The sequence below is a fragment of the Leptinotarsa decemlineata genome, unplaced genomic scaffold (genome assembly GCF_025532065.1).
Source record: "Leptinotarsa decemlineata unplaced genomic scaffold, Ldec_3_MD MMD2_tig00026307_RagTag_RagTag, whole genome shotgun sequence".
NCBI classification, from domain to species: Eukaryota; Metazoa; Arthropoda; class Insecta; order Coleoptera; family Chrysomelidae; genus Leptinotarsa; species Leptinotarsa decemlineata.
The window spans coordinates 3159345-3183553 of NW_027412681.1; the positions used below are offsets into that span (position 1 = coordinate 3159345).

Here is a 24209-nt window from a genome sequence, read left to right on the forward strand (position 1 = left end):
ATTGAAATAAATTGAAAATATTGCTTCAATTTATTCATCATTAGGTACAGTTCCATATATTGAAACAAAATCAATTGTGCTAATTTACAGACTTGTTTACATCAAAGAGTAGTATTAAATTTTCACAAATACAATGAGTTAGGTAATAAATCATATCATTCTGATAAATCATATCATTTCTTTTTGAATAAAAAGTATGTTTGTACGTCGATAAATTCATACCAGAGTGAAGTAGCAATTATAATCAAATATGATTCTTAACTTCGTGAGACAGATAACCAAATTTTCCATACTAAAAAAATAGTTATATTACATATTATTCAGAGTTACCTCAATGACATGTACAATCAAGCAGCCAAAATGAAGGCCTATAGGATACTGATAACTCATTCAGTTCAGAAAGAAAAACAACTAGATATGTTATTTCAAATTGTTAAAATTTCAACTATAGTCGACTTTATTTACGAAGTACGAATACCTTGTATAAAGGCACCAGAAATTAATGGATAAAGTATGAATGAATATAGATAGGTTTTTATGGAAATAATCTTGAAAGTTCGCAACTCCGCATCACTTTCTGCCAATAGACCTTCACACTTTCCAAAAAACAATAATTAAATCAATCTTATTCATTGGTTATATAGAAATATGGTTCATTTATCAGAATTAGCAGCCAAATTTTTCAGTTGCAAAGAAAAATCAAAGTATCAAATATGACTGTGGCGTCATTAGGTATAATTGACACTTTTCCCCTTTTCAAACCACATTCCAAAATGTATTTGATTTTGGAAAGCACCAAAAAATATATGAAAAAATTTACGACATAACAATTCAATTGGTACTACTCAATAGTAGGCTCAATATAAAGTCTGTGTTTCGCAATATGAAAGACTTCTTCATTTCGGAACTATCCATCAAATCGATATGAAAACCAAGTTGGCTATATCGCACACATTGTCAGAATAACAAAAATAAAGAAAGAAAAAAATTGAACTATACAATACAATATGAATAAGTTTTACGGTGTTGCCTAGTTCATATCAAATGTAAGTAACGTCACGACCATTGTGTTCACTTCATTTTGGAAAACCCATCATTAAAGTGATTGTTGAAAATATAAAACGAGCTACATATAGTTTTCACCTAATATTCATGTAAAGGTCCGTTCTTCTCCAAGATGAATGATCATCAGCCTAAAACTACAATACTTTTATGAAAATATCAAACATTTTTAGAAACACTAGAATAAATATTTCCCCATCAGCATAATCACAAGCAAACTGAGGCTAATACCCAAAGTTCCCGATCCATTTCCATAAATACCAAACGCTATCACATTCTTCTCGAGTTTGTTCGTCGAGAAAGATATAAACCTCTTTCCGTTGGCAACACTGGAGTTGTACGTCGTGTTGAAAACGGTCAACAAATTCTGCCTTAGACTAATAGGCTGGTAGAACGTTGTGGTCTTGTCTGCAACATCAGTTTTGACAGAGATTTGCGAAAATTGGGTAGCAATGTTGAAGTTCCTGGTGCCACAGCTAGATGGATCTTTGGTTTGGCAAGCCAGAAGAGAGCACATTCTAACGTAAATGTCTTTGCGATCTCCAAGTTTTTGAGGTCCAGCATAAGCCATGAGTCTAGAAAAAAAATATTTCCAGTCAACTCTAATATATGTTTCAAAGGTTTCAGGATTCAGTGGCGTATCATTCATATTTTTCTCTAGAGAGGATGTTTGACATTGGAAACTCACGAAAGTAGCTTCTGCTGGTGGAAAACTAAAAATATTGTTTCTGGAAAATTTGTCTGGACGAAAATAAAAATTTGGAAACTTATATCTTGCATATCTGATCTGGTATTTCTCGATCGAGTTGAATACAAAATAAACCTCGTCACAGTTTTTATAAAACTGATACATAACAACTGTTTATGGGTTTTTAATTTTCCATAATCATCATCTTAAACATGTTCGTTCATTTCAAATTATGTCCATAATACAATCATTATCATCTAAACCGAAAAACATAGTCAAATTACATCACAGTCATAATTACATCACAAACTATAGACTGGGTGTTAACGAAATTATTGTGTAAATATTTCTAATGTAAGAACAATTGAAAACATATTTCAGTGTAATCAGAAATGAACCCTAGTTAAAAATTGTAGAAAGAATTGTATATCAAAGGTTTGGCTTGCAATCATTGAGGTGGCAGCACCAGCTACTGCAGTGCCACGCGGACCCTTTTATGCCAGGGTTATGCCCATATAAAATTAGATGCCAGCTCCATGGTAACGAAAGTGCAAAACACATTTTGTGTTTACTTCCAATTATATCTGCAAATTAGTGTTTTGAGCAGTGACGTCATAATATGGACTGGTCTTTGAAGAGAGAACACTGACTCCAACAATTGAAAAAGGGTGGAGAGATCCATATTTTGGCGCTACAAGTCACAAAAAACGTTCTATCGTGCAGTGATGTCCGTAAACAATATACGGAAGAAGTATTTGCAAGAGAAAATTTCCTTAAATGTTGACCAAGAAAAAATCCAATGGAAACAGTTGAACTATTTCAGAACAGAAGCTCAAAACATATTCATTTTGGTGTTGAGTGAATATTTTTTCAGATTATGTGAATTTTTTCGTAATTATTTTGACAAACGTTACTGACTAATTGGAATCTTCAGTTACTGTGTATAGAGTGTGTCAATTTCAAAACTAACAATGGGCTATATCTCAAGAACGAAAGCTGAAATCGAAAAATGCTTGAAATCGTTTCCAGGATAGTACGGGGGAACTGAAGTGACATGAAAGAGAACTCACCCCCATCAACCCTCTAGGCCCCACCCACCAAAACACAAAAAGTTCAAATTGCAAACCCCTACTTGTGATACATCATTGAAAAGACTATAAAAAATGCTATCCAATGGTATAAATAATAATTGTACCGGGTAAAGCAATGATTGTGAAACTTTGGCTCAAATGGAATGTTTAATGAGGTTTCTGTTGAACTGCAAATTCATTAAAAATGTCAATTAAGTAAATGTTCAAAGTCAATTCCATTGTTTTGTGAACAATAATACAGCCTATTTTCAAATTCTGCACGAACTTTGGCAAATGTTGTTCTAGTAATGGCACGACATGCTTGCGTAATACTTTCTCGCAATTCCCCAAGTGACACAGGTTAAGTTTTATAAACAACTGACTTGAGGTGACCCCACAGAAAAAAAGTCAGGTGACACCAAGTCTGGTAACCTTGGTGGCCACTCAATGGGACCTCTCCTTCCAATCCATTTGTTTGGATAATTAGTATCCAACCAGTGCCAAACTGGAGCTGCATAGTGAAGAGGTTGTTGAAAGTGCAGCAAATATTCTTCTACAGCTAGGTTGCCTTGGTCGTCCCTTTGATTCTCTAATTCATGCACAATTGAAGGTTCGATGGTGTTTTCCAGCAAATCGAGAAAAATGTCGCCACTTAAACTGCCTGGTATGAACAAAGGACCAATTATAGCATCGCCTAATATTTCTGCCCAAGCATTCAGTTTTTCAGGATATTGAGTGTGACCTTCTCTGAATCGATGCGGGTTTGCATCACTCCAGTATCGACAGTTTTGTTTATTTATATTACCATTCAGCATAAAAGTACATTCATCATTGAAACAAATATTTTTTAATATTCTCGGTTCTACGCGAATTCTTTCAGTCATGAGTTCACAAGACTCGATTCGTCGGTCTGGATCATCATCGAATAGTTTTTGAAGAATTTATGTTTTGCATGGGTGAAACTTATGTAATTTCAACACCTTTCTGCCCGGCTAATGTGAAAGTCCTGTCACTGCAGTACTCGACGTGTTGATGCAGTAGGCTCCATTGCAAAATTTCCAACGACCTCAATTTGGGTTGCTTCATTCAGTAATCTTGGGGCATTCCTTTTCGATTTGTTCTTGTTTCGTCAGTTCGTGATTCGTCACCTGCCCCAAAATTTCTTGTTTCGTCACCTGTAGCTTTTTGACCTTTTCGCAGATAATAATTTATTCCGCATTCGTCAACTGGAACTACTAGGGCCATAAAAGTTATTGCTTATTTACAATAATATTATATTAATCAACACTAATATCATAAAGAGGAAAGATTTGATTTTTTGTTTGAATTGAATAGGCTCCGGAACTACTGGAACTGGAACTACCTAACCTAGCGCAGGTGCAAAGATGAGGTGACGAAACAAGAACACCTTAAGCAGGTATATTTTGCAGTTGACGAAACAAGAATAAAATGGGTCATAACAGGTGAAATTTCCTTTGGTGACGAAACACGAATTGACGAAACAAGAAAATACCTTCCTTTTCTACTGAATCGCGGACGTACACGTGACTTACATTTTGGTCCGGATGTCTTCCATGAAATATTTGAGCTGTTTCTAAATAACACTGGTTGTGGGAAGCAAATATGAAAATTATCTTCACTCGCTCAGGTATACTACAACTACAGCTGAATGGGAGTACAGTTCGTACAAATGATGAAAACTAATGACATTTAAAAGTCTCAAACAAACCAAAAATTATTGACTCTGACAGAACCCGAAAAACAGATCTCTCCAACTTGTTTTGCAAACACGGCAAAATAAGTTTTTATTTAACAAAAAAAGTATCTACGGACACCTATCATTTAAAATAATAGTCCGGGAGATAGCATTACAAATAAAAAAGTCATAGTAAGTCGGTTTATATTAAAGTTCTTGCAGACTTTGACAATAGGCTGTATTATTGTTCACAAAACAAGGGAACAAACTTTGAACATTTACTTAATTGACTTTCTTTATAAATTTGTACTTCAACAAAAACCTCATTAAATATTCCATTTAAGCCAAAGTTTCACAATTATTGCTTCATCCTATACAATTATTATTTATACCATTGAAAGCATTTTTATAGTCTTTCCAATGATGTATCACAAGTAGGGGTTTGCAATTTAAACTTTTTGAGTTTTGGTGGGAGGGGCCTAGGGGGTTGATGGGGGTGAATTCTCTTTCATGTTACTTCAGTTCCCCCTCACTATCCAAGAAACTGTTTCAAGCATTTTTCGATATCAGCTTTCGTTCGTGAGATATAGCCCATTGTAAGTTTTAAAATTGACACACTGTATAACATAGTAACTGTTCGGGTCTAAACTTGTCAGTTTGAACTCCATTACAATTCTGCTGATTCTCTATTAATTCAACTTCGTTTATTTTCCAGATAGTGGAAAGTTGAATCCCTAGAAAAACAGCAGGAATTATTGACTCTTTCAAAAAAATGTTTTGTAAAGAATATTCATAACCAATTTCCATCATATATCTACTATTTTTTCAATTATTATTGATCACCTTGCCTCAAAAAAATTCTTAAATTTTTGTGATCATTGTATTACTCCTAAAAAGTATGTATAATTTCCTTCCTTCAATTCTTGATAGGCTTGCAATAAAAAGGCAATTTTTTTTTCATTCAAAATCATCATGAATCAAAATCAATTTAAAAAAATTGTTATACTACAAAATTTCAGAAATCTGTAACATGAGATGTGTATTTCTTACTTATAGATATCAGAAGAGTTTCCAGAAGATACGATGATGTTGAATGAGCAACAGAAAGTCCCGTCGCAAATCCGGTCGGTGATATTTCCGTTGGATAAATTCAAATCTTTGAATTTGTAACTGTTGCTGTCGAAATTCCTTCCGGCTTTATAATTTTCCATCGAGGACTGGGTATCGTTTTCGTCCAGAATGTCGAATCCTTGCACCGCCTTCAAAACAATTGAATATTTTTATTATGAGGGCACTTCTTATTGTGGAATTTTTACATAAACATCAAAAATCGCAAGCAATATACTGGCTCTTTCATGCGTGTCCATTATTGAACTAATTTACAATTGCTGTTACTCGAAGATTTAAACAAATGAAGTTTCATCGTGGAAAACTTTAAGAAATAAAACACAATAAATTAGTGACGTTATACATTTCAACAGAATCAATCAATTGAGTGACTCCATTATCCTACCACCAATGTCGTTGTTGTAAAATAAGTGTTACTGAGAAGAATTATTCAATTTGATTTGGTTGTTGCACAGTTGTTCTGAAAAAGACATATGTACTCTTTTATTCCAAAAGTTATACTCTGTAGTCAGTCATCATTATTCACTGTAAATTATTTTGAAAATGTTGAACTTTCATTCATAAAACACTTTTGTGTTCTTTCGTTCTTTTGATAGAAATTCTTTCCGTCTGACAAATATAAACGAAATTTTGACTTTAAACTCGAAATTTCGACTTCAATTGAGAAATTTCGACTTCAATCTGGAAATATCGACTTTGAACTCGAAATTACCACTTCACAAATAAAAATTTCGACTTCAATCTTGAAATTACGAATTTTACCTCCAAATATCGACGTTAATTTCAACTTTGATTCTGAAATTTTGACTTTAATGGTGGAATTTTGACTTTCAACTCAAAATTACAACTTTATAACTTGAAATTTTGATTTCAATCTTGAAATTACGACTCGTATCTCAAAAATACGACTTTAAACTCGAAATTTCGAAATTTCATTCTCGAAATAACGACTTTCAATTAGAAATTCGAAAACAATCCCGAAATTACGTCGTTTCTTTCAAAATTCCAACTTTACTTTCGAAATTCTGAATTCAAACTCGAAATTACGAATTTCATCTCGAAACTTCGGCTTTAATTCCGAAATGTTGACTTTATCTCGGAATTTCGACTTTAAACTCGAAGTTACGACTTGAAAACTCGAAATTTTTATTTCAATCTTGAAATTACGACTTTTATTTCAAAAATACGACTTCCAACTTGAAATTTTGAGTTCAGTCTCGAAGTTACGACTTTCAACTTGAGAATTTCAAATTCAATCTCAAAATTACGACATTTATCACAAAATTTCGACTTTAGTATCGAAATTTTGATTTCAACTTCGGAACTTCGTCTCTAAACTCAAAATTAGGACTTTTCACTTCGATTTTGAAATTATGACTTTTACCCCGAAATTTCAACTTCAAACTTGAAATTATGACTTAAAATTCGAAATTACGACTGTAAACTCAAAATGCAGAACTCAATCTCGAAATTACGACTTTTATCTGGAAATTTCGACTTTAATCTCGGAATTTCGACTTTAACTCAAAATTACGACTTAAAATTCGGAACTACGACTTAAAATTCGGAATTACGACTGTGAACTTGAAATTTACAGTTCAATTACGACTTTCATCACGAAATTACGACTTTTGTCTCGAAATTTAGACTTTCAACTTGGAATTTCGACTTTAAAATCGAAATTACAACTTCAAACTTCAAATTCAGAATTCAATTTCGAAATTACGATTTCTATCTCGAAATTACGACTTTTGTCTTGAAATTTGACTTTTAACTTGGAATTTCGACTTTAAAATCGAAATTACGACTTTGAACTTCAAATTCAGAATTCAATTTTGAAATAACGATTTCTATCTCGAAATTACGACTTTTATCTCGAAATTCCGACTCAAAACTCGAAATTTCAACTTCAAATTCGGAATTACGACTTCAAACTCAAAATTTTAAGTTCATTTTCGGAATTACGACTTTTGTTTCATAATTTCGACTTCATTTCCGACTTCAATCGCGGAATTTTAACTTCAAACTCAAAATTTTGAGTTCAATTTCGATTTCAATCGCAAAATGTTGACTTTAAACTCAAAATTACGACTTCAAAACTCAAAATTTCGACTTCAATATTGAAATTACGACTTTAATCTCAAAATTTTGGCTTCAAACTCGGAATTTCGACTTCAAACTCAAAATTACGAATTCAATTCGAAATTACAACTTTTATCTCGAAATTTCGACTTTAATTTCGACTGTTATCTCGAAATTTTGACTTTAATCTAAAAACTCAAAACTATGACTGAAATCTCAAAGTTTCATCTCTTCATTGAAAAGTTCGACTTTGAACTCGAAATTTCTACTTTAATGTCAAAAATACGACTTAGAACTCAAAATTTTCACCTGAACCTACAATTAGAGATTGAAGCCGAACTTTCCAGTTTAAAAGTCCTAGTTTCCAAGAAAAAAATAATAAAAATAAGTGACCCTTCTGCGCCTTCGTATCAATCAAATACCTACCAGAACCATCAGAACATTTGCAAAATTCTTCACAAACAAAAGTTAAATTCAACTTACGATATCTGTCACGGTATTACTGACTCTACCAATAGATAATTTGGAACTGGGGGTTCCTGAAATGTAGTATGAGAACACAATACCATTGCCACCGTAGACGCCACTGCCACCTACACCTTCTCGAATGTTGTCCACATTGGAGACGAGAAGGTTGACTTTGTTAGCCTGAGCATAGGCTGAGTGGAACTGCAGCGCTGAAAATCAAAGCATCAGTTAGAGTTAGCTTCGACGAATGGTTCAGATCAAGGGTAAGTAATCAATATCACATTCATTCCGGAAAAATCATTTTCGCGTGGTTGCAGTCAGTCACGTTTGGGCTCAATACAATGAAAAATCTTCGATATCTGTCAAACTTTCGACAGTTACTGTCTTCTTCAGGATAATTGTAATACTTGTGGAAGTTTTGTCCAATGATACAAAAGTAATAATATTATTTATGATTATAAAGTGAACGTGAAAGTTAATCTCTTCCGTGAAAATGTTATTATAAATTTTTTTAAATAGTGACATAAGAGGTCAATTACTTTGATCAGATATTTTTGTCGAGGGATAGCTTTAGTTCATCTTTAACGTTTTTCTCGATGTCTACCGCATCGAATTGAAAACAACGATAACGAAATATCGCATGAATCGTTTGTTTGAAGGTGATTGATACTGTTTCATGATGAATTTCATTAATTCTGACTTACATTGTCTAATATTATATAAAATGATTTGTCTGGTTGAGATACGTTGACGACACCTTTATAATATGGAACCATGGGAATACTCAACTAGACGCCTTCCTGAAACACATCAACAGCGTGAGACCTTCCATCAATTTCACAATGGAGAAGGAAATCCACAACGAATTGTCATTCTTAGACGTTTTGGTGAAGAGGACCGACACTAAGTGGGTAACATCTGGATACCGAAAACCCACTCACACGGGACAGTATCTGAACCACGAATCCAACCACCATCAATCGACTAAAAGAGGAATCATCAAGACTCTATTAGACCGTGCTTTCGGACTCTGTAATACGAAGGAAGGTTTCGAGAAGGAACTAGACAACATCAAACATGATCTTCAACGGATTGGCTACTCCAAAGCAATGGTGGAACAGACTTTGACTAAAAGACAGCCAGAGCCTCGCAAACAAGAGAAGCCGTCTCAACTAGTGCTTGCACTTCCCTACATCAGAGGATTATCGTAAAGGATAAGAAGAATTGGGTCCAAGTACAACATCAGAATCTGCTTCAGATCCGGAAACACTATCCGTAACAGCCTCACGAAAACCAGGCCACCAAACGCGGACTGCGATTCCAAGAATTGCATTTACCGGATACCCTGTGAGTGCGGAAAATCCTATATCGGTGAAACTAAGAGGCCATTGAATGTTCGCATTGCCGAGCACAAGAAACACACACAACGAGGGGAAACCAGCAAATCCGGAATAGCAGAGCATGTTTGGATCCATCAACATAACATCGAGTGGTCCCAAGCTGAGATCATACACAAAGAGGAACATTGGTTTAGGAGGAAATTTAAAGAAGTCGCATACATGCTATTCAACAATGTATTCAGCCAAGCTAACCTAGAGATACAAAACATATGGAAACCCATAATCAAGCTAGAAATGTCCAACTCCTGCCAAAGGGTCATCTCGCGCTAAACAGGTGGAACGGAAAGAGAAGACGATAATAATAATACTAATAATATGTTTATTTACCAGCAATAGAAAGAGTTTCCAATACATCATATGCAATTTCAGATAGAATACAAAAAAAGAAAAACAATCAATTGAATGAAATGTTCTAGATATAGGTAATAAACTTCGAGAGAACCCATTAAAACCCAAAGGTTGTGCATGGGAATTCTTTACTTATTCTGTTACCAAATAATCTTCGAACAGTATTTCAGTGTGAGTATTCACAATATTTACAATATTCTGGACCTGAGAAAAAGTAAACGACAATGAGACGGGAATCGAAAATTCAGTTCATTTCTATAGCGATGAAAGTAGGGAAACTTTGATAAGTTATTAGTTATCAATTATATTTAATATTATTTCATGATCTGCATTGAGGAGATACTTTTTGAATATATTTTTTATTAGTGGTATCGAGTTGACTTTCATTAGCTTATTTTCATGCATATCGTCTAGAAAGTTATAGAATGTTTTTGCTAAAATACTGTAACAACGTTGTCCCACCGATTTTTTTGTTGTCTGTATTTGTACGAACATGTTTGCTTTGTTTCTTGTGGTATAACTATGCTCTAACTGTTGAAGGGTTTATTCATTTTTACTTATGAAAATTGCTATGTCGTGTAAATATAACTTTCTGACGCTGAGGATAGCTGCATCCTCAAAAAGCTACGAATACGTATATTTTTTTTGGTAAATTATTTTCTAAATTTTTTTCTGTACTATCTCAAGTTTTTGAAGGATACCCCAGCTAAGGATACCATATCGCAGTCGTGACTCCACAAGAGCATAATATAGAGTTTTGAGGGAACGAGTATCTAATATTCTTTTGAAGCATTTGAATCTATACAACAATGGTCTTAGACTTTCAGTTACTTCATCGATATGATGATTCCATCTTAAATGACAATCTATTGTAACCCCTAGATATCGGACTCTCTCTGCTTGTTTGATGGCAATATGTTGATTGGTTTTTCCAAGTGTGAGTTCCTTGAACTTAGGTAAGTTAGTTCTATAACTCGAAAAAGGTATATAAAAAGTTTTGCCAAAATTTACGTTAAGCAACTTATGGTCAAACCAATTGATAATATTTAACAGATCGTTTTCCATTTTCATTTTCAGACTCTCCCAGGTTTCTGCAGTGTATAGAATGGCAGTGTCATCAGCGAAGCTCACAATTTGACCTGTAGTTTCATGGATGGTGAGTAGACTATTTATATATAATGAAAAAAAGTAGTGGCCCTAGCACTGTACCTTGTGGTACTCCATATTTTATAAATTTCTCTTCGCTGACTCCATTTCCTATTTTTACATACTGTTTGCGGCAACTTAAATAATCTGAAAATAATTCATTCGCCACACCTCGTATTCCTGAATCTTGCAGGGAGTCCAACAGCTGTTGGTGATCCACAGTTTCGAAAGCCTTTGCAAGATCCGGTTGGTTTACTTCCATCCATCAACTTATACAGTGTGACCCATTTTTAATGAAAACACCCCCCTTAAATTTGAAGTGGTAAATTGATTTCAACAATTTTTTTTAGAAATGTCAAGTACTAAAAGGTCTACCTTGGGACAAAATTTTAAATGTTTATTAAAGTTTCAGGGCATACTACGATATTTTATCTTAGTCGAAAATCGGGATTTTTTATTAGCGAGTTTTTCATTGAAAAAATCACTACGCCACTGGATTCAGAGTGCCTCTAAACAGGTGTGACCAAAATTTCATGAAAAAATATTCATTATTAACAAAGTTATGACAACTCAAAAATTCGAAAACTCACACAGCTAACAGTTAGAAAAAACACCCTATATCAACAGATATAGCCATGAGAATATTTTTTTATGATTTCAACAATAAAGTGCCGCCAGATGAAAAAAAAACAAATAGCGTAAATATTTTCAATGAAAATAACGGAATTACATTCAAATTTTCACACAAATTAAGTAAATAATTAAGTAAAACTAAGATCTAATATTTCAGCTTAAATCTTAGTTGCCATGGAAATGATATTACAGTTTGACACTTGTGAAAGATTTAAGTGTACTATTGTACTAGTTCTTTAAATTATATTGTGTCATGGCTGTAAGATTGAGCGTAAGAGAGAAAATTGAAATTGTACGCCTTTCGGGAGATGACGTTAGAAGTGCTAGAGAGGTTTGTAGAGTATTTAATGAGAGACATCCAGATCGTCCTCGTATTAGCTGCGGTACGGTAAAAAAAATAAATAAAATATTCAATGAAACTGGTGCAGTATCAAAAATGATGTTAAAAAGTAATGCTGTACAAAGACGAAACAGGAATGACAGGAATGATCAAATCATTTTAGATCATTTCGGAAATAACCCTAATGCCAGTATAAGGAATGCCACTTTAGATTTGAATATTCCACGAGAAACTATTTGGAGATGTCTCAAGGCGAAGAATATTAAACCTTTCAAGCCAAAATTTTTACCCACACTTCAAGAAGGCGACGAAGCAAGACGCCTGGAATATTGTTTATGGGCCCAAGGGGAATATTTAAACAATAGAAATTTCCTAAAAACTATTTTATATAGTGTCATCACAGAATTGTCGCTATTGGGCAGCGGATAATCCTAACTGGGTAATAAACTGTAAAGGCCAGTATTCCCAAAAAATCAACGTCTGGTGTGGGATATTGAACGAACGAATTATTGGTCCTTTCTTTTTTGAGGAAAACATTAATGCGCAGAGGTTTCTAGAATTTTTAAACACAGAGTTTTGGGATGCTATTCACGAGCTGGCAATCAATGAACGATCAAATTTAATTGTCCAATTAGATGGGTGTTCAGTTCATTATGCCAGAGCTGTGAGGCAATGGCTTAACGAACATTTTCCAAACCGATGGATAGGCTGTGGTAGTCCGTTTATATAGTGGCCACCCAGATCTCCAGACCTCACAGTTTTGGACTTTTTTCTCTGGGGACTTCTCACACAAAAGGTTTACAAAAACCGCTCAAGAGATAGAAATGAGCTTTGTGCAAGAATTCGACAAGTATGTGCAGATATTAGCCCTCAAGAACTAAGAAACGTAATCAGAAACATTCGTAAGCGCTACGACACATGTATCGAAATACGTGGTGGGTCAGTAGAGGCTACTAGAATATGAGTTAGAATTAATTGTTGCACTGAATCGAAACATTTCAATAATTAGTTATTAGTTACGTTTATTAAAATTGTTTACTTCATTGTTAGTTGAATTGTGTGAATGTAATTCCGTTATTTTCATTAAAAATATTTACGCTATTTTTTTTTCACCTGACGGCACTTTATTGTTGAAATAATAAAAAAATGATATATTGTGACTGTTAGCTGTGTGAGTTTTCGAATTTTTGAGTTGTCATAACTTTGTTAATAATGAATATTTTTTCATGAAATTTTGGTCACACCTATTTAGGGGCACTCTGAATCCAGTGGAGTAGTGATTTTTTCAATAAAAAATCGCTAATAAAAAATCCCGATTTTCGACTAAGAAAAAATATCGTAGTATGCCCTGAAACTTCAATAAACATTTCAAATTTTGTCCCACGGTAGACCTTCTAGTACTTGACATTTTAAAAAAAATTATTAAAATCGATTCACAACTTCAAATTTTAGAGGGGTGTTTCCATTAAAAATGGGTCACACTGTATATCTCACTGGTAATTTTGGAAATTGCATCATTGGTCGATAATTTTTCTCTGAACCCGTACTGCAGGGATGATATCGAAAAGTAATCGAAGACGATTGTGGATATTAACAATCGAAACTTCGTGATGTAACTTGACTTGGAATCTCTTAATTTTTTTTTGTTCGATTGTTCTATTTTTTACTTCTGTTTCATTTTACTTCAGGTGTTTTATTTTCATTTCAGGATTTTTTTTGCTTAACATAATTGGTATTTTCACCTATTGTTTTTAATTTTTCATTTGTATTGTTTTTTTAGGGATATCAAATCATTTTATACGATATTAAGCAATGGAGGTCCAAACTAATGAATTCGATAGTTGGATCGCACCTTACCAAGGGACTGAAAGACACTAGATGAAAATTATGCGCAAAATAAGTTTTAATCTAATCTGTGGCAATTTACTTCTTCCGGGTACTTTTTATTTCTTTTACTCACAGTGGTGGAACGGCAAAGCAGAAAACCAGTAAGAAGGGCAGATGATGTCCGTTACAAAGGTGCCATTCAAGATACTCCTAGATGGGATGTAGAAGAACATATCAAAACCAGTGAATAAACCAAAAGTTATTCCAAAATCAGTGCTGAAGGTAACTTGGTTTTCTGACGCTTTACCGGGTGTCAACTTGGGCTCTCCATTCAAATTTATTTTTCGGTATCTGAAAAATCCAATACAAACATCAAAATCTTCTTTACGTAATACATTTTTCAAAGTTCATTCAAAACTATATATAATTTTTGAAGAATACCTTGTAGTAGGTAGTTTCAGAAGTTTGTGCTTGGGTTTTAGGATTGAGTTATTCCCAGAAAATGTGTCTCCTTTCTGCATACCAATCGTCACTTACAAAATACGAACGTACACAAATTCAGGAAGGAGAGTAGTTGTTTTCTGATAGGTGTCAGTTCATCAACCTACAGTGTAGGGCGGTGAGACTGGCCTGAACGAATTGTTTCTTCAGACGATTTGAATTACAGAAAACTTGTTCTGTTATCTAACTGGGAGATACTCACTTTGCTACTATTTTTCCTTCTTTGTCAAATACCACATTAGTGTTGTAGAAGATGGTTTTGTTTTTTTCATTTCTCTGCTTTTCCAACAGATTCACAACCACATACATTCCATGACCCCTAGCTGCGTTAGATAAGTCTGTCAACCACTGAAAAAAAAATCACATCAACAGTAGAACACATTAAAGTAGAACTCATGTGAATGATATCTGATTTTTATTCCACAACGAATGTTTGAAATACAAACTGAGTAGAGAAAAGTATCTTCTGTATAATTCAGTGTTCATATAAAAGTATTTGTTTCGAAAGATTTTTTTCTTTCGTATAATTCAATGTTTATATGAAAGTAGCTGTTTCAGGAGGACTTTCTTTCAGTTTGTGTCTGAAAGTTACTTCTTTGCATGATCTACACATCCATGTATAGAGTTACTTCCTTCCTTTCTTTGGAAGATTCTCTCATCCTTCTTTTTTTGTATAAGATGGAGTAGTAGAAAGCCAAAAACTTTCTTTCCCATGAAATGAATGTTGTATCAAAAAATATCAAAATATATCACAAAAATTGAAGCATCGCACGTTTAAAGGCAAGACTTCGTTAATCTTCAGCTCGCACAAGTTTTGACATCTAGGGTTTGTCGTTCTTTACAGGCGACAGCTGGTGAACGGTAAAATACATTTTAAACAAATTTTGTTTTTATCGAAACAATCGTCATGTGTGGGGATTTTTTGTAGATTGAATTACTGATATCAATTGTTTGAATTTTTGCTGAACTGAACTAGAAACACGTTTAAAGTTGAAAAAAATTCAAATATTAGTTCTTATCGCAATTAATATTGAAGCTTTCACGTCTTCTTCGAAGAATCTTGCCTTGTTAGAATTTTTATTCAACAATTTGTGTTTTACAATTTTGACAACAATTTTTAATGATTTATTGAAAAATCTTTTAGGAATCTGTTTTTCCGTTAACCGGCTGTCGCCCCCCTACGAATAGCCTCTGAAAAGTCTGAGCTTGTGCGATCTAAGGAATAACGGAGTCACACCTTTTAACGTTTGATTCCTAACACCACTATTTGCCACCAATCTAACAGTTCTAACATTTTTACAAATTTCATCCCAAATCATCATTTCGCTGCTCCCTGATGATATCATTAACCAAGTTTTTCCGATGTTTTAGCAAAGTCTCATTTGCCATCTTCTGGTGATGTCTTGATTTTGTACCTAGGCTAGTCCTAGACTATATACAGGGTGTAACAAAAGTACGTTATAATATTCGAGTGACGTATTCCTGAGACAATTTTAAGAAAAAAAGTTTATATGAACTTGCGTCCGAAAATGCTTCGTTTCGGAGATACGGAGAAAATTGAATTTTTTTTGTTCACTTCTTGAAAATAACTCTTGCAAAAAATAAGTTATTTGCACAAAATTTGGTACCCGGGGTTTTTTTGACGTGGGAAATCCTAATTTCGTATTAATTTTCATGTAACATCTAGAGGGCGCTGCGTACGCTGTCATTATTTATTTCAAATTGCCCTAACATGGTAGGTTTTTGTCATAAGTGTTTTGCAATTTTAGTTATTTTCATCAAACTTTATACGCAGTATACCCGTATAGACTTCTTCTAAACTGAGCATTATCGAACTGCTAATTCAATCCAAATTAAAAAAATTTGACAGGTTTAATTATTCAATTAGAAAGTGCTACATTTCGGAGTTTGTAAAAAAACAAAAACAATTGAACGAAACAACTATTACAACAACTGCTCAAAGTGACGACCCCCAACAGTGATACAAGCTTCTGCTCTCCTCATCTAAGAATTCCGCACCCGTTGAAAAATGCCCGGAGTTTTTCTTATCGTTTCGCAGCAAGCTATACTGCGATCCCTCAACATTTCCTCGTTTTCAATGGGGCTAGTTTAAACTAGTGATTTTAGCTGTCCCCAAAAGAAAAAATCGACGGGATTGAGGTCCGGTGACCTCGGGGGCCAATGATCAGTGCCTCCTCTTCCTATCCATCGTTGGGGATATGCTACGTCTGAAAAATTTCTTGCTATCACACTTAAATGAGCAGGAGCTCCATCGTGCATAAACCAAGAGTGATTTCGGAGACCAATGGGAACATCTTCCATAAGTTGGGGAAGCTCGTGTTCCAAAAAATGTAGGTAAGCATCTCCATTCAAACGTAAGAGGAGAAAATAAGGCCCAATTAAATAATCTCCAATTATGCCTACCCATACATCAAAAGAGACTCTGTCATGGAAATGAGTTTGCGTTATCGCATGTGGGTTGTCTTCCGCCCAGATGTGGTTGTTATGGAAGTTCATGACACCATTTCTTGAAAAATTTGCCTCATCTGTGAAGAGGATTTTCGATAAAATTTGCGGATGTTGTTCGACTTTTCTTTGAAGCCATTGAGCAAATTCGATACGTGGTTGGAAATCACGTAGCGTAAGTGTCTAGACACGCTGAATATGATAAGGACATAATTGCTGTTCCTTTAAAATTCTGTAAACTGTCATGCGACTCACATTTAAAGCTTGACTAATTTTTCTTGTACTTATCTCTGGATGTTCACTAATTTCTTCAAGAACGGCCTCCTCTAATTCTACAGTTCTTGTAGTCCGTGGCCATCCTACTGCAGAATTTGTTTCAAAGCTTCCAGATTCGGAAAGTAGCCGGAAAAGATTCGTAAATGTCGCTGCACAAGTAGTCACGCGTTGGGTATACCTTTTCTGATAGATGCGCTTGAATTTTCGTTAGCCAAGCCGTATGCAAAAACCATATCAGCCATTTCAGCATTCGTAAAGTCAGGCAAAGTACCAAAAAATCACTTAATAAACTCCGAACTGTGAATTTTTCAAATAATAGTTGGAAATGTGACAGCGAACTTCTATTTTTATAAACAAACTTTCATAGCCTACTCGATTTAATTAACTTAATTTGCAAGCGGAGAGTGACAAAAATTATTGAAATCAAATTTGGCTATAAAGTAACATGCATCAATATAAAAAATTGTGAATATCTCGAAAACGATCACCTCCAGCGTTGTTGAGGAAGTGTACCTTTTTTAGTTGGAAAAGGTGTGGGAATTAGGTATTTTCATGAAAAGTACCAAAAGTTTACTGTCAAAAAAGTTAGGGCAATTTAAAATAAATAATGACAACATATACAGCGCCCTCAAAAAAAACCCGGGTACCGAATTTCGTGCAAATAATTTATTTTTTGCAGGAGTTATTTTCAAAAAGCGAACAAAAAAATTCAATTTCAGCACCCTGTATCTCCGAAACGAAGCATTTTCGGGCACGAGTTCATATAGACTTTTTTTCTTAAAATTGTCTCAGGAATACGTCACTTGAATATTTCAACGTACTTATGTTACACCCTGTATATTTGTAGTAGACGGTAGGCTCCTGTTACTGACTTCGTTCGCCCTCGGCAACCAAGTGTTGCCATCTTTGCACATGGCTACACCGCGCTGATCAGGCCAATAGTCAGAAACACGTGTCCACGGTTTGATTCCTTCCCCCCTTTTATTTAGTGCTCTTCCATTTATATTCCTTTTTTTCATTCAGATCATACACACTCGACATCTGTTTTTGTTTGAATATATATCCTGGACCCCGAATTCACGCAGGTTGCTGTCTACCTGTTAATGTTGATCATATTGATTAAATGTTCCTATTTTGAATTCAATTCAGCAGAATTTTTAATTGGATAAGAGTACAATATCAAATTATACTCAACTATATTGAATGAGTAGCTATAGTATAGCTACTCCATCTAAGCAACAAAGTTATCCAAAACATTATCATGCATAGTGCACGTGATTTCCGGGACAAGGCTGATTGTACAGAGTCGCACCAAGGAACCCGTGGGTTGGGTTACCTATCGGGCGCCCCCCCCCAGGTGAGGGATATGGGAACGGCCAGGGGGACTGTGGGCCCTTTCCGGGAAGCCAATGTGGCCTTATGGGCGGGGTCGCCGCTCTCCTGGTCAGTGGCAGAAATAAGTAGGGTAAGGGGAACTAAACCCCTCAAAAGCATCTCCACGGAGGGAACCCCAAGAAGGATGAAGAAGCCGCGCAACGACAGTAATGTCGCTGCAGCCACCTCAAGGTGGCCTAAGAGAGTGTGTGTCCGGCAAGTCTTGGCCTACACCTGCCGATATAAAGGAGATGTCTCCTTTATGCCACCTCTGTATGAGATATTTTTTTAGGTGGAGTGTAGGGACACAAACTAGCAGTTTCTTCAGCCGTATCAGTACTTGACATTTCAAAAATTTCAAACATTAAAATAGCGTATATGTACACACCACAGGAGTTGAAACGTAAACCTGTAGCGATATACCAGAATGAATTCCGCCAGCCGAATGCAAGTAAATCTGATTGGCAGGCGTAAAGTTATGCAAATTAACGTAGTGATCATGATTTAATCACTCATCTATCGTTGTTTGGGTTGCTTTGTTTGTTGGATGGACAGAGTTTAGGCACAGAGTAGTAAGATTCTATGGTTTAGGTATCCTAACTGGAACCACAAGTGTGCGGTAGACTCCTGTTGTTGACTCCGTTCACTTGTGTTGTTTCCCGTTTTCAGCAACCAAGTGTTGCTCATCTTTTCACTTGGCTACACCGCGCTGATGAAGCAGATTTTCAAAAACACGTGTCTCAGTAGCAATCGAATGATACCAATAACACCTTATGACAGAGTGAAGCAATGACGGAAACGTAAAAGAATGCATTCGGTCGATCGGATGATCCTTGCTGCCGGTAGTGGTGAGCTGCTAGTATTTCATATAGAAAATTCTATCTGTTACTTACACGTGTCCATGACTCACCACACCCCACTTTTTTTATTCTCCATTTTGATTTACAAAAAAATTTTACAATTATACTTACATGATCTTTAAAACTTGGTCCTGAGGCAGTTGGAGGTATTTCGATAGCATAATCTGTGGGATCGTCTACAAAACCTGTTAATCCGTATTCAGGAAAAACAATGATTTGAGCTGAATGTATCTGAAAATTGAAGAAAATGGTGTTTGTGAGTCAGTGCTGAAAATTCGCAGGCCTGGTCTATATGAACATTGCCAAGTCCAAGACTATAGAAGAGTGTGGCCCAGGGACAGATTTTTTTGTAAGTGATTATTGAAATATTTCACTAATTCAACTTCAATATGTGGGACATAATGGTTATTTTTCCATTACAATTACAAAATGTTAAAAGCCCAAAAATTAAGCAAACCTCTACGAAAGCAAATTTGGAAAGTAAGTCAATAATTGAAAAAATTCTTAAAAGAAACCAAAATGAGCAACAGATATAAAATTGAACTATGGTTAGAAAATGGATATGAAACTGGGAATTAGCAATTGAATTATTAGTTGGGTGTAAGACATTTGGTGATGTGAATATAAATTCAATTTATACTTAGAGCGTTCAGTGTGAGCTCCTATAAGTAATAGTGTTACTTGAGAGGATTTGAATTACCTTTTATTTTCTATAAAGACACCAGAAAATTACAGATTGAACTTAATATTTAGACAGGTAAGTCCTTAATATTCATTAATTGAAGGATTTAAAAAAACTCGCAAGAATCAAATTTTCACAAGGAGATGGAAAACTACAAAAGTGCTGGAGGGTCACATATTTTTATTATTTTTTTTTTGGAAATTACTACTTTGAAACCCGAAATTTCGACTTCAATCTTGAAATTACGACTTCAATCTCGTTATATCGAAGCTAAAGTCAAGCTAAGGTCAAATTCGTTATTTCGAAATTAAAGTCAAAATTTCTAGTTTTAGAGTTGTAACTTCCAAGAAACAAATAATGAAAATATCTGTTTTTATTTCTGCGCTTTCGTAGAAAACACAATTAACACCATATACAAGGGTGATTTTTTAAGAAGTATAGAATTTGATTTCCAAAACAACACAATTTTTTTTAAAAATTAATGAAATATTTATTGGAATCAATAGAACGATCAATATAATTTAATGTTTGAAGATGATTTCATGCAAATGTAGTCCGCGGCTCTGCTTTAGATGGCCCATGCGCAAGGTCCAATTCTGGCACACTCTCTCTGACATATCGACCGGTATTTCACGTATAAATGCTTCAATATTGGCTTCCAAAACGTCAGTCGTTGCTGGTTTATCCCTATAGACATGAGCCTCAACATGACCCCAGAAGAAATAATCCAAAGGCGTTAAATCACACGATCTAGGCGGCTAATTGACGGGCCCCAAACGTGAGATAAACTGTTCACCGAAGGCGGCTCTTAATTGGGCCATTGTTTTGCACGCGTGTGGTATGTGGCACCGTCTTGTTGAAACCACATGTCAGGCATGTCCAATTCTTCCATTTTGAGCAACAAAAAGTCGCCAATCATCACACGGTAGCGCTCACTATTAACAGTAACGTTCCGGCAATTGTCGTCTTAGAAGAAGTACGGCCTGATGATGCCACCGACCCATAATCCACACCAAACAGTTACGGGATGCATCGGTAGCTCTTGCAATGCTTGTGGCTAGTTTTCACTCCAGATGCGGCAATTCTGCTTGTTAACGTATCCATTCAACCAGAAGTGAGCCTCGTCGCTGAACACAATTTTTCGATAAAAATGTGCCAGCGCCCATTCACCAAATGTTAGACGTTGTGGGAGGTCGTGTTGCTTCAATTCTTGCACCGACTGTATCTTATAAGGTTTCATACCCAAATCTTTTGGCAAAGTTTTCCACATAGTGGAGTAACAGAGGCCCAATTGCTGCGAACGGCGGCGAATCGACATTTCACGGTCATCACAAACACTGGCGGATACAGCCGCAATATTTTCTTCGGCCCTCACTCTACGTATGCGTGTTGGTGGTTTAATGTCTAATAATGTAAACTGGGTTCGAAATTTAGTCACAAACTTCTGAATAGCTCCCTAAGTAGGCCGACGAAACTGCCCATAAATTGGAAGAAGTGCACGATGCATTTTTTTCACCGAGCATGAATTTTTATAATAAAATTTAATAATTTGCAAGCGTTGTTCATTCGTAAGTCGATTCATGGTTAAATTATAGACCAAACTGAACAAGTTTAACAATTAACAATGACACAAGACACGATTCACGCATGATTGGTCAAAAACAGTGTTGCCAAAAGAAACAAGAAAATCACTCATTACAACCGGAAACCTCCTTCTCAGAGCAGAACTTCACCTGTTCTTCAGTGAAAAGATTATAATAGTCAATTTCTCTTGAAATTTGAGGGTTTTTGTATGGTGTCATCATCCATGAAGTAATATCATAACAAGAATCGCCCAATAGCAAACAATCCCTCCACCTCACTTGGTTCATTTGACCATTTGTCTTGGATCTCTTCAATATACGACTATCGGGCACAAATCTCCGAACTTTTGACCGCCTCATTCGCACAAGAAACAAAACCCTCACTCGACATTATACAGAGTGGTCATCTCAAACTTCCAGGTACTTTTTTGCTGCCAGGGCAAATATCTTCCGATACGACTGGCAATGCCCAATATTGAAAAAAATATTATTTAAAGAAATTAACTTTGAATGTTCAAGTTCAAGTTCAAGTTTCCGATATACCTACACAGTAGGTTGAATGGACTGACGCCTATCAGAAAACAACTAATCCACTGGCTGATACCACGAATGGGGTTGAATTATATCCGACATGCGTCAGTTCAGGAATCTTCACAGAAAATTTCCCGCATATGCAATTGGCAATACAACTGAAAGAGTCGACCTTAAATTTTGGAACGGGCACACTTGCAGACCGGTTTCGGGCTCCTTAGCCACTCGTCAGTGCAAGATAGTGACCGTCATCGACCTAAAGTCAATGATATTCCATAATTGAAAATCGAAATTCTTTCAGAGTACTTCATTCCTCGTCTTGAGTTGGAGCCAATGTCAAAAATGTCACTCCATCTAGTGGACGAGGTACTAACCAACTGCATATCCGAAATTTGCCCGATTTCTCTGAATAAGGAAGAAAAACTTTCTTATTAGTCAGTGGGCTATGCTTGAAGACAGTTTACTGCCTGTCTTCAATCATAGCCCACTGACTAATAAGTAAATATTATTTCATATATATATACTTACACTCGCAGATTCTATATGACTAATGTAGTCATCAATGTTTGACTGTACGGTGAGGTTAGGTGTAGATGAGCGTGAAACTTGATACTCAACAACAGCGGCCACGTAGTCCTGAAAGTGAACATAATTTCAAGAATAAATATTTATGAATCATCTTCTTAGTTTTTATCTCATTTTTCACTGAATTCTCAAATTGCCTTCTGATTTTGAAAAATTGTTAATATTACTGAAAAGGAGACTGAAACAAATGCAAAGTTTATAAACATTGATTGAATTTTAATCTGAAACGTATCAGAATTTTTTAAATTGGGTGTGTTAATATTAATAGGTTTTTTTAGTGTGTCCCTTTTGATTTATTTTATTATTATTCATTTGGAATACTCAATCTGATTTGGAATACGGAAATGTATCTAGAACAAAAGTTGAGGAATTCAATTCAAGTTCAAAATCAATTTCAACTGCTCTGTTGAAGAGTTGCAAAACATACTGAATCTTCAGTAGACCAGAATGAAAATTACCATAATTTTGATTAATTGACATCTGGAGGAAACTTCGAACAAAAGTATGTGGTAACTTATTTTTACTTGCACTTTGTAATATCTACTTTCCACGAACTTATTGATGATAGAATATCATTCGAATTCACTGCTTTTTCTAATGAAATTACTTTCTTCGTTTTTATTTTACTTCAATGTCTTTTCAATATAGGTACATTCCAAATATATCTCAAAATTTTTTGAAATGTTGTCGTTGAGTTGTGTTAGAAATGACAAAGTTTCTCATTTTGAACAGTTATCTTTCAGATTTTTTAAAAATTGTCAATTTCATTAGAGTTCTCTAAATGCATCAAAATTTATCTGAGAATTGTAATCGATGACTCATGATGAATTTACAAAACGCATAAGTTCACAAAACTTATGAGTCATCTTCTTCTAACTATACATTCAGGTTCACTGCTAATATGAATAGAAAAGGAATTCTTTTGCTTCTGACAAGATGAATAGAAAATATCTGGTGCGATTCACTTGAGCTCCTTTTCTATATAAAATATTTTGTCAAAAACTCTGGATCTACGGATCTAAAGAAACAATAAAGAGATCTCAGTAATTCAACTCAATACTTACCGCTTCAATGTAAGAAATTAGTACAACTAGTAGAGAGAATATGCACAAAGTCTTCATTTCAACGCTTTGATCAGCAATCAAAAGAATATAAAATCTGAATCAAGCATTGAATCGATTCTCTAGAACACCTAATAGACTTATCAGAGATAAGATAAACTTGTTTGATGTTTGTAACATTTTTATTTGTATATTCGCTGTCATGACATATATCACTTGCTAAATTCAGCTCCATATTCGGTAGGTCGGAAAATATAGAAGTCGTGATGTGGTAAATTTCCGAGGACTAATGAATAATTGTCATTCAGATAAGGTGTGCAAATAAGATATGCCTATATACATCGTATCCAGATGTGTTTTGTGGAGTTTTGTAATGGTGACCCTTCGATTGTGCCCAAATGG

The 24209-nt window shown here is 35.0% G+C and overlaps 2 protein-coding genes across 2 annotated transcripts in view; one reads left to right on the plus strand and one right to left on the minus strand.

The window, feature by feature from the left end:
- The window catches only part of COX8 (Cytochrome c oxidase subunit 8), a 324402-nt gene that overhangs the window by 219859 nt on the left and 80334 nt on the right, over nt 1-24209 (plus strand). The window lies entirely within an intron of this gene.
- On the minus strand, nt 16-23968 carry LOC111517599 (vanin-like protein 1). The gene is made up of 8 exons (XM_074181331.1): nt 23811-23968; nt 22690-22797; nt 19477-19596; nt 14592-14737; nt 14022-14239; nt 8210-8403; nt 5567-5775; nt 16-1637 (listed from the first exon to the last, which is right to left on the minus strand). The coding sequence occupies exons 1-8, from the start codon at nt 23865-23867 to the stop codon at nt 1241-1243; spliced, it is 1449 nt and encodes a 482-aa protein (XP_074037432.1). The 5' UTR covers nt 23868-23968; the 3' UTR covers nt 16-1240.

Excerpts from the sequence above, each read along its gene's own strand:
- LOC111517599 (XM_074181331.1), bottom strand. The coding sequence starts at position 23,867 with ATGAAGACTTTGTGCATATTCTCTCTACTAGTTGTACTAATTTCTTAC. Across the intron at positions 14,240-14,591 it reads GAAGGAAAAATAGTAGCAAA|ATACCGAAAAATAAATTTGA; the intron begins GTGAGTATCTCC and ends TGGATTTTTCAG. Across the intron at positions 1,638-5,566 it reads AACTCTTCTGATATCTATAA|ACTCATGGCTTATGCTGGAC; the intron begins GTAAGAAATACA and ends TTTTTTTTCTAG.